Source organism: Myotis davidii, unplaced genomic scaffold, assembly GCF_000327345.1.
Source record: "Myotis davidii unplaced genomic scaffold, ASM32734v1 scaffold699, whole genome shotgun sequence".
Classification (NCBI taxonomy): Eukaryota; Metazoa; Chordata; class Mammalia; order Chiroptera; family Vespertilionidae; genus Myotis; species Myotis davidii.
Window position 1 is genome coordinate 2,214,601 of NW_006291007.1, and position 11,254 is coordinate 2,225,854.

The 11,254-nt window shown below is 45.8% G+C and overlaps 1 protein-coding gene across 1 annotated transcript in view; it reads right to left on the reverse strand.

Annotated features, from left to right (window-relative positions):
• The window catches only part of RNF135 (ring finger protein 135), a gene marked incomplete at its 5' end in the record, with an annotated part of 9,077 nt that extends 1,538 nt beyond the window's left edge, over positions 1–7,539 (reverse strand). Inside the window, 3 exons of the mRNA XM_015564117.1 lie at positions 1,020–1,097; positions 4,163–4,325; positions 7,294–7,539. Coding sequence (XP_015419603.1) covers positions 1,020–1,097; positions 4,163–4,325; positions 7,294–7,539 — 487 coding nt within the window. The remainder of the gene's footprint in view (positions 1–1,019; positions 1,098–4,162; positions 4,326–7,293) is intronic.
• Between the last annotated feature and the right edge of the window lie 3,715 nt (positions 7,540–11,254).

An 11,254-nucleotide genomic window follows, 5' to 3' on the forward strand; every position in this document is an offset into this window, starting at 1 on the left:
ATAGATGTGAATGCCGGAAGCCGGTCCATCCTTGCTGCTTGACACAGTCGCTGCAGGGAAGAAACATCTGCACAACATATGGCATACTGTTCTTAATATGTTTGCTCACCTTCTTGGCCCTATGTGTTTTAACCAAGGTCACCTCTCCGAGAAGGTTGTTTCCCAGGTAGGGATTTTTCCCTGAAGTTAGGGAGGGAATAAAACCCCTTAACTAAATGCCAGGTGGGTAGTTAATCACTTTAACTATGAACAGTCACCCTTAAACTACATAATCTCTACTCACTGGAATGGAGATAAGAAACGCCCTAACCTTTGGAATAGAAATTGACAGGATTAAAATAAACTGGTATAAATACAGATGTAACAAGACAAATAAGACACAGAACTTGGCTGGAGATCCTGGCTAGAAATTCTGACTGCTGATCAACTGAACGTTGTCTCTGTGTCATTCCTTCTTCGCCGACTCCATCCACACCTTTGGGGACTCCTGGACCTGCTGGGGTTGGACCCCAACATGTGAACACATACATAGCATTTCTACTCTAGGTACACATTTAAACACATTCACTCATCTAACCCTTATGACAATCCCTGGAAGGAAGTAGGACTATTATGTTCTCCATCTTACAGATGAGGGTTCTGGGATGCTGGGAGGTTACCTAACTTGTCCAAGATCACAGAGCTAGTGAGCAGGAGCTAGGAGTCAAACCCACAATGACTGGGTCCAGGATCCGTGCTCTCAGTGACCACTCCAGACTGGAACAGCGGATGGGTGAATGGGCAGTTGGCTGCCTATGGTGGTCCCAGCATGGATGCCCACAGGTGGCCTGAGCTCCCATGATCATGGGTCTGGGTCAGCCTGGAATTTGGGAGCTTTTCATTCCCTTTTTGTAATCAGCTCCCCATGGGAAGGGCTCGTGTGAGGTGTGGGCCTAGCGGCAGGGAGATGGACAAGCACACTCTCGCAGCTCCCCTCTGCAGCCGGCCGAACGCAAGCTTTAAGCAGACCACATACTTACATTGAACAAACCTTGATGCAAGGAGGCTCTGGTCAGCCCGTGGGCATGAGGAAGAAGACAGACCTTCTGGGAGTGTAACTAAGAAATAAAAACAATTGGGAGGGGGGGAAAAGGTCTCATTTTATAAAAGCAAGTAGACGGTACCTAAGCATCATGATCAGAGCAATGGCTTGTCTTCGCAGCAGCAGCAGCACCTTTAGCATCAGGGCGTGACCAGGCAGTGCAGCCAGCTCAGGGTCGTCCAGCCCCATGTTCTCACTGAACCTATTCCCACCCTTTCCTCCCTGAACTCTAAACTTGTTGCTGGCTCCTTGTTCGTCTCTATGTTCTAAGAACCAAGCCTAGTGTCAGGTATCTAGGAAGTGTATTTAGCAAATAAATTAACTAAGACAGTTCCAGGCGGCAACAGTGCCCTGACATCCAGAATATCCACGAACCCCGTATCAATGCTTTGTTTTTATTTTACTTTTTAATATTTTTATTGATTTCAGAGAGGAACAGAGAGGGAGAGTGACAGGGAAATATCAATGATGAGAGAGTATCATGGATCGGCTGCCGCTTGCATGCCCCACACTGGGGATCAAGCTTGCAACCTGGACATGTGCCCTGAACGGGAATCGAACCATGACCTCCTGGTTCATAGGTTGATGCTCAACCACTGAGCCACACTGGCTGGGCTCAATGCTTTAAACTGTTATAAAAACTGGGAAACGTGAGTTGGTGTGAGATTCATCTCAAATCACTGACACCTCCTACTTCCTTCTCAATGTACTAAAGTTTAACTGCTAACTTAAAGCTTCTGTGTGCTTCCAATGCCCACATAGTAGGCAGAAGAAGAGAAAGAAAAGGAGATGTCACAGTGCGGACTATGAAGGTAAAATCTCCCCCCATTTGTATCTTCTTGTTGCTGTTAATCCCACAGAGGATATTTTTCCATTGATATTTAGAGAGAGTGGAAGGGGGGGGGGGTGGACACAGAGAGAGAAACATTGATTGGTTGTCTCCAGCACACACCCTTACCAGGACCGGGGATCAAGCCTGCCACCAAGATATGGGCCCTTAATCAAAATCGAACCTGGGACCCGTCAGTCTGCAGGCTGACGCTCTATCCACTGAGCCAAGCTGGCTAAGGCCAGGCTTTTTCTTTTTAAAAAGTAGCCAGGATCCCTGGGGAATATAAAATAATAATATAGCACTATTCTGTGTAAGTAAAATTGTTCGGCATAAAATGTGATTTCCATGGCAGCACGTGGAGTACGTACACAGTGCAAAGGAAAGCACTGTGATGAGCCAGTCAAATTGCATGGCAACTGTTAAAGCACTGACTTGAAGAACACTACCTATTGTCTTTAAAACAATCCTGTGAGCCCGGCTGGCGTGGCTCAGTGGTTGAGCATCGACCTATGAACCAGGAAGTCATGGATCAATTCCCGGTCAGGGCACATGCCTGGGTTGCAGGCTTGATCCCCAGTGTGGGGCGTGTAGGAGGCAGCCGATCCATGATTCTCTCTAATCATTGATGTTTCTGTCTGTCTCTCCCTCTCCCTTCCTCTCTGACATCAATAAAAATATTTTTTAAAAATAAATTAAATAAATAAATAAAACAATCCTGTGACATCCCAGCTGGTTTGGCTCAATAGCTAGAGCATCAGCTTGCAGACTGAAGGATTCCAGGTTCAATTCCTGAGCAAGGGCACATGCCTGGGTTGTAAGCTCAGTCCCCAGTAAGGGGCATGCAGGAGGCAAATCGATGTTTCTCTCTCTCCCTCTCCCTTCCACTCTCTCTAAACTCAATAAATAAAATAAGTTGTACTTTAGAAAACACTGTAGCTGACTCCCTCTCTCCTTTCCTCCCTCCCTCCCTCTCTCCCTCTCTCCTTCTCTCTCCCTCTCCCTTCCTTCCTCTCTTTGAAATAAATTTTTTAAAAAATATTTTTTAAAAATCCTGTGACAACTTCAGGGAATGATGTTTCAGGATATGGAGGTATATCAGACCCTTTGCTTTAAAAATGTTCTGGACTGGTCCAAATAGCCAAAAACAACATAATCACTAAGAAATAACTATATTGTACTTGCTAAGGCATACTTAAATGTTATAAATTGAATTTTTAAAGAAGACTATAAGATGTATGTTTCATTCCTCAAAAAATTAAAACAGAAATTACCATATGATCCAGCCATTCCACTTCTGGGGATATAGTCAAAAGAACTGAAAGCAGGGTCTTGAAGCGATATTTGCACACCCATGTTCACAGCTGTGTTATTCACAATAGCCAAGAGGTGGGAGCAACCCAGTGTCCATTGCTGGTTAAATGGATAAACAAAATGCACCATATGCATACAATGGAAGACTGCTCAGCCTTAAGAAGGAAGAAAATTCTGACACATGCCACAATGGCGATGACCCTTGAAAACATTATACTAAGTGAAACAAGCCAGTCACAAAAGGACAATAGTTGGGTGGTTCCACTTAGATCTGGTCCCTAGAGCAACCACACTCATAGAAACTGGAAGTGAATGTGGGGTGGAGAGCCGGTAGTATAGAGTTTAAACAATAGTATAGAGTTTCAGTTTTGCCTAATTAAAAAGATCTGGAGCTTGGTTGTACAACAAAGTCAATGTACTTAACACTACCAGACTGTATGCTTAAAAATGGTTAAGATGGTGCGTTTATGGAATTGAACCTGCCACCTCAGCATGTGCCCTGACCGGGAATCGAACCTGCGACCTTTCAGTGCATGGGATGACACTCAACCAACGGAGCCACACTGGCCAGGGCATAAAGTTGAAGGTTTTATTAAATAAAGGCATTTACTAGTTAAAAATAAAAAGCGGCCTATTTCTGAATCACCTCCGATAGATAACACCGATGAATGGTAAGCCAGCAAAGTCTGGTCCAGACTGATGTACAGGCCTTAGAAAATGAGTTTCTATCTCATCAAGGGCCTGTGTTCTATTACAACTCCAGTCACTTCCAAAAACATAGGCAGCCGCGAAATACCTCAGCCCCTTCTCTCCTCACATACACCACAGTGACATGCCGTGGGGCCCTGGATCACATCCCCAGACACCCATGGAACGAACACTTTGCCTTCCCCCCAACTTCCCTACTTAACCCTCCTCTCCAAATAAACTCAACTCACCCTGCCTTTGTTCTTCAGGCGGCTCTTTCCCCGTGAAGTTTTCTTGCAATTTCCCCCGGATGTCTTCTAGGTCATGCAGAATGTCTCTCATTTTGTCCTCAGCTGTGTTGGAAGTCGCTAGTTTTGGAGAAATCAAGGAATGGTCCACCCCACCAGAAAAAGCCTATTGATGAAGCATTAAAAAAAGAAAAGAGAACAAGCAGCCAGGTAGGTAGCTTGGTGTAAAAAAAAAAAAAAAGAAAAGAAAAGAAAGTCTCCCAGGAATGCATCAAATAGTATACTCCAGTGTTGCAACCCATCTATAATTTTCCACTTACCTCCTAACGAGTTTTTAAAAGATAATTAGGCCCTCAAAATACACACTTTGAAAATAATCTGGAGTAATACATAGTACAGCAGAAATATTAAAGGGGGGGAAGGGGTGATGGATGATTTTCACTTACTTTCTTTAAATGGCTATGTATTTTCTTGTCCTTTTGTACAATAAATATCAATTTCTTAAGTAATACTAAAACAAGTCAGAAGTTGTTAGGCCCATATAATTTACAAAGTAAATAATACAGATAGCCAATGAGCTAAGCCACGAAGACTAGACTCATCTTCCCCCGGCTGCTATCATGATAGCATATACCTTCTCACCCAGGCCCCGCGCTCTGGGGCCTCCAACACGTGCTCAGGGATTTTCTTGCACTTCAGGTCCTATGAGTCCCCAACACAGCCTCCCATCTGCTACTTCCCACCTACAGCGCCAGCACCGAACCTTCCTTCCCAACTTTGCATAAGCCACCGCCCACTGTTTTCACCAATCCTCACGGTAGCAGGCACCACTTACTGAGCTCCTTCCACTGCTCACCTCGAATTTGCATAACAACCTTCCAAGGTGGGCTTATTATCCCCATTTTGCCAAAGAAGAAGCTAACGTTCGTGAAGTTGAGCTAAAATTTGCCATAGTTCATTGTATTGCCCTACATTTTCTCATTGCTAAAGCACTTTTTTTATACACCATCCCTTTCAATCCCAACATTTCACTGCTGCAGGCCTCATTATTCCTACTTTACAGGTAGAAACCTGAGATTCAGAGAGATGAAATGACTTGCCCAAGCTCATAATACTAATGTTACATCCCTAAAGTCCCACGTATTCACCCATTCAGTGGGAAGTGCCCAGCACTGTGCCAGGCCTGGGGATACAAGGGTGAACAAAAGAACAAAAGCCCTCAAGGTCTCCACCCTCATGATGCTTAGAGTTAGCCTGCGGACTGAAAGGTCCCAGGTTTGATTCCGGTCAAGGGCATGTATCTGGGTTGCGGGCACATCCCCAGGAGGAGGTGTGTAGGAGGCAGCTGATCAATGTTTCTAACTCTTCTAACTCTCTATCTCTCTCCCTTGTTCTCTGTAAAAAAATCAATAAAATATATTTTTTTAAAATTGTGGCTGTGCTAACGGCTGCCGATGGAAGTTACATGGAGTCATGAGAGAGAGCGCCTCTAATAGGGGGATGTGCCCGGTTCAAGGAAAGCAGTGAAGGATTTTCCAGGACAATGAGGATCTGCTTGGGGTCTGAAGGATGAGCAGGCATTCCCTCGGTGACAGGGCGAAAGAGGAACATTCCACGGAGTGTACCCTGTGGTGGGGGAAAGTGTGCCAACACCCAGAGGGCAGACGTGGGCCAGCGCGGCCGGGACCTGAAGAGCCAGGAAGAGCTGGGTGAAATGAGATGGGAGAGGAGGCAGGGACAGAATCCTGCGGACTTTGTTGGTTCTGTGAGGATGAATCCTGCACAACAGATGCCATTGGAGTGTTTTAAGCATTTGAGTTACATGATCAGATCTGCACTTGAGAGGGTCACTCTGATGACCCTGAGGACAGCAGACTAGAGGGGGTGGAATGGAGCAATTAGGAGGCTCCTGGAGAAATCCAGGCAAGACGTGATCATAAGCTTGGAGTAGAGAAGTCTCAAGGGAGCTCAGGAGTAGTAAATAGAGCCCGACCAGGGTGATTCAGTAGTTGAGCATTGACCTATGAACCAGGAGGTCATGGTTCAATTCCTGGTCAGGGCATATGCCCAGGTTGTGGGTTCAATCCCCAGTGTAGGGTATGCAGGAGGCAGCCAATCAATGATTCCCTCTCATTATTGATGTTTCTGTCTCTCTCTCTCTCTCCCTCTCCTTTCCTCTCTGAAATACATAAAAATATATTTGAAAAAATTGAAAAAGAAAATAGTAAACAGATTCAAGAGATGTTTTGGCAGGTGAGGGAGGGGGTGCGTGATTCTCAGGTTTCTGGCGTGTGCCCTTGGAAGAATAACCAGCAGTCAGATGGGGAATTCCCCCTGAGGAACAGCTTGGGGCATGTTAGGTGTCATGTGCCTTTGTGATACTAAGAGGCGACTGTGAGAAGGAAGACACCAACCTAGAGCTCAGAGAAGTGGCCGGGCTGGAGCTGTTTGTGCCAATTAAAGCCATGGGTGTGGGGAAGAGAAAGGGACCCACGGATGAGCCTTGAGGAATCCCAACATTTCACTGCTAAGCAGAGGCGAGTGAGCCTGCAAAACAGACCGGAAAGGAGCAGCCAGCCAGAGAGAAACAGGAAGGCTCGTGGGCAGAAGCTGAGGGAAAGGCAAGCTTCAAGGACGAAGGTGTGGTCACCCGTGCCAAAGGCCACTGAAGGCGTGGCTCAGTGGTTGAGCATCGACCTATGTGCCTGGAGATGACAGTTCGATTCCCGGTCAGGGCGCATGCCGGTGTTGCAGGCACAATCCTCAGTGTGGAGCATGCAGCAGGCAGCTGATTAATGTTCTCCCTCATCATTGATGTTTCTATCTCTCTCTCCTCCCTTCCCTCTGAAATCGATACAAATATAGTTATAAAAATAAAGATGAGGACTAGAATGTCTGCAGGATTTACGTAGAGGCCACTGGTGATCTTAGAGCTGGTTAGGTGGAGTGAACAGGATGGAACTCTTGAAGTTTCCCTATCAAACCTCCAGGCCTCCTGTTTGGTAGTCCAGCGAAGGGGAAAAGGCAGAGCCTTACTGCATCCATCAACTGCAAACACGTTCATGCTGCCCCAGTTGGGAGCTGTCCCCGCCCCTGTCTCCTGCCACACCCTTCCTCTCCCCGCTTGAGCCTACCATGCCCAGGACGTTCAGTTTGTTCTCCGGCCCAGATTCTGGGAGGTGCCTCTGCTTCTGAAGGCTCCTGACGATGTCTACAAGCCGTTCCACCAGCTCTGCCAGCTCCCGACCAGCTTCTGGGATGCTCTTCGGTGCCGCCGCCTTTAAAAGAGCAAAGCAGAACCCAAAGCTGGACCCAGGAATCAGCTCTACATGGAGTGTGCAGCCTGGATACAGGAACAGGCAAGGACGCGACGGAAACACTCAGAGGACAAGAAGGGAGGCTCCCCAGGCCTTTTGCAAGCCCTTTCCCTTACTGATCGTCCTGTGGCCAGAAGAGGAAAGCGGAGTCCATCCGTGGGATGGAAGGGGAGGGGGAACGGGAGTAAAGTGTGAAGGGAAGCCTAGGGGCCATTATGAACAGGGGAAGTCAGAGAAGACATGGGTGTGAACCTGGCAGGGACGGTGGCAGCTGATAGAGTGAGTGGTGCAGTGGAAGGCATGTGGCTCGGGCTCAAGCTCCACTTTTTATTATTATTATTATTATTGATTTTTTACAGAGAGGAAGGGAGAGAGATAGAGAGTTAGAAACATCAATGAGAGAGAAACATCGATCAGCTGCCTCCTGCACATTCCCTACTGGGGATGTGCCCAGAACCAAGGTACATGCCCTTGACCGGAATCGAACCCGGGACCCTTCAGTCCACAGGCCAACACTCTATTCATTGAGCCAAACCGGGTAGGGCTCAAGCTCCACTCTTGCCTCTGATTCATCCTATGTCCTGACCAGGCTTTTCAGAAATGAAAGTGACATCCCTCCTTCTCTCCCATAGGGAAAAAGATCTACCTAGCTGTTCACTGTGAAAGAATCCTGGAGACTTTAGTGATGTACAGATGAAAGCTTTTTTGTTTGTTTATTGGCATCTTTAACATTACAAAAGACATTCAGCCCAGCCAGCGTGGCTCAGTGGTTTAATGTTGACCTATGAACCAGAAGGTCACAGTTTGATTCCCGGTCAGGACACATACCCAGGTTGCCAGCTGGGTCCCCAGTGTGGGGCGTGACAGAGGTAGCCAATCAATGATTCTCTCTCATCACTGACGTTTCTATTTCTCTCTCCCTCTCCCTTCCTCTCTGGAAACAATAAAAATATGTATTTTTTGAAAACATTCAGAAGAGAGTGCTAAACAACTCCACTTAAAGAGCTTAATCTGCTCAGCTGCCCAGCTGGGAGTGGGAGTAAGCTTTGCAGCCAACATATTTTGGCAACAACCTCATGATCTGATGACAGTCAACAGAGGCAGCCTGGGCACAGACCACAGTGGAGAACTCCACATCCCCTCCAAAAGGGGTGGTTCTACATAGAGTCACAGAAATGTAAGGCATTCATCACTCAACTGTGAATCAACCAGAGTTTTTTATAACTTTGTTTTGACATTTGTCATATTTTAAATTTTGCTGGAGCCTCAAAAACTGGGATTGACCCAGGGCCTTTTTCATCTCTTAAATAGCCCTGATGTCCCTCAAAATAGCATGCGTTTTGGCAGTTGTCAGCAGGCTACTTTAGAGAGGGGGGTGACTGACCCCTGCTAACACTGTTTGCTCTTAAAGGTCCAGGCCCCACCCCTAAATATTCAAGCAGCAGGAACTCCTGTAGAGGAAACCTTATCCAGGCACCTGAGCAAATTAAAGACTTTAAAAAATACATGCATTGCTTTTTCTATCTGTAAGAGAAATACACACTTATTGTGGCAAATTTTAAAAATGCAGAGAATGAAAAAGAAGAAATGTTTTAAATCATCGAATAGCCTACCATCCAAAGACAATCTTTTTAATTTAAAAGCCAATGGAAAGGATATTCAATCACTATAAACTATATTAACAAACAGTTTTAAGAAGCTGTGGGATAATGCTGTATTTATAATCTAAAAATAGAGAACAGACTTTATTCATAATTGGGGAAAAATGGAAGTAACCTATATGTCCATCAAAAGGTGAATGGATAAAGTGTGGTACATCTATGCAATGAAATATTATTGAGCAATAACAAAAAATGACCTATCAAGCCACAAACTTTCATTTTGCTTTGGGAAAGAAGCCAGTCTGAAAAGGCTAGATACTGTATGATTCCAACTATATGACATTCTGGAAAAGGCAAAGAGATGGTAAAAAGATCAGTAGCTGCCAGAGATTGGCTCGGGGATACACACAGGAGGAGCATAGGGGGATGTTCCCGGCAGTAACACTGCATGGTAAGCATAACTGTAGATCCATGACCTCAGACATTTATCAAAAGCCATTGAACTGCACAACACGAAGAGTGAACCCTAATGTAAACTGTGGCCCTTAGTAAATAACAATGTATTAATATTGGTTCATCAATTGTGACAAATGTACCACATTAATGCAAATTGTTAATAACTGCAGAAACTGTGAGGGGTACATAGGAACTTCCAGTACTATCTGCTCAATTTCCTGTAAACCTAGAACTGCTCTAAAAAATAATGTCTATTAATTCATTAAAAAAAAAAAAAAGACATACCCTGGTTATACAACAAGGCCTCAGCTCTGTTTAAAAGGACTCAAGAGAACAACAAAAGGGTGGCGTGGGCAGCTCCAAGCTCTCACCCCAGCCCACACACAGAAACATCGAAAAACAAGCAGAAACTGTCAGAACTCCGGAAAACACTGTTTCTAAGAAGAGCAACCGGGCATAGCTCAGTGGTTAAGCTTTGACCTATGAACCAGGAAGTCCTGGTTCGATTCCTGGGTTGCTGGCTCGATCCCCAGTGGGGGATATGCAGGAGGCAGCCAATCAATGATTCTCTCCCATCATTGATCATTGATGTTTCTTTTTTTTTTTTTTTTTTTAAGAGCAACCTGGCAGTAGGAAAGCATTGTGGTGTTTTCACTTGTCCTTGCCCCACTCCCTGCTGGCTCAGTAATATAATCAAGACTCCTCGCTCGGGGCTCTGGTCCTGTTCTGGAAGAGCAGCACACACCTTATTCACAAATTGTCATGTGCGTCTGTTCTAACTGGGCTGCCGGCTGCCCCAAGGAGCGGCATAGGGTACTCATCTCTGTCTCACCTGACTCGGAGCTCAGGCCGAAAAAGCAGTGGGCATGGCTCACGGATGCTGCAAGCTGAACCACAACATGCCAATGTCTGGGGCAAAAGATTATGGTGAAAACGCCTAAGTGCCAGAAGCAAAAGCTGGGGGAACCGGACCCCTCCTACTCTGAAAACAGATACTTGCACACCAACGTTCACTACAACATCACTTACAACTGCCAAACGGTGGAAACAACCCAGATGTGCATGGATGTATGAACGGATTTTTAAAACGTGGCGTATAGATACAAGGCAATGATGAAAGGAATGAAGTCTGGGCACATAGTGCAACATGAACGAACCCTGAAAACATTATGGTAAGGGAAGGAAGCTAGACACGAAGGGACAGACACTTAGGGTTCCATTCATATGAAATATCTAGAGTAGGCAAAATCACGGAGACAGTAAGCAGGTTAGAGGGGACCAGAGGCTGGAGCGGGCGCGAATGAGAAGTTAATGCTTGGTGAGCGCGGAGCTTCTGTTTGTGGTGATGAACAGGTCCTGGAAATAGCGGTGATGGTTGCACAACGTTGTAAAAACAACTAAAGCCCCTAAGTTATACCCTTAAAAATGGTTAACCTGGCAAATTTCGTATATACAAAAACATTGTTAGAGAGACAGATGTGGAAAGACTGGAAAGAAGCGGAACCCTATGCCAAGAAGTATAGCAGCGAGGCTGAAAGGATTTCAGATTTGAATTATTTTTTCTGCTTCATATTTTTCTAAAACTTTCCAAAAGAGCAGGTTCTACTTTTAAATGGAGAAAAGTAAACTGAAAGCAGAAAGGATGCGGGAGAAAGCGCCATGGAGAGCGGGCTGGTTGGAAGCCAGGGTCCCGCCACCCTACCCGGGGCTGGGGGGCGCGG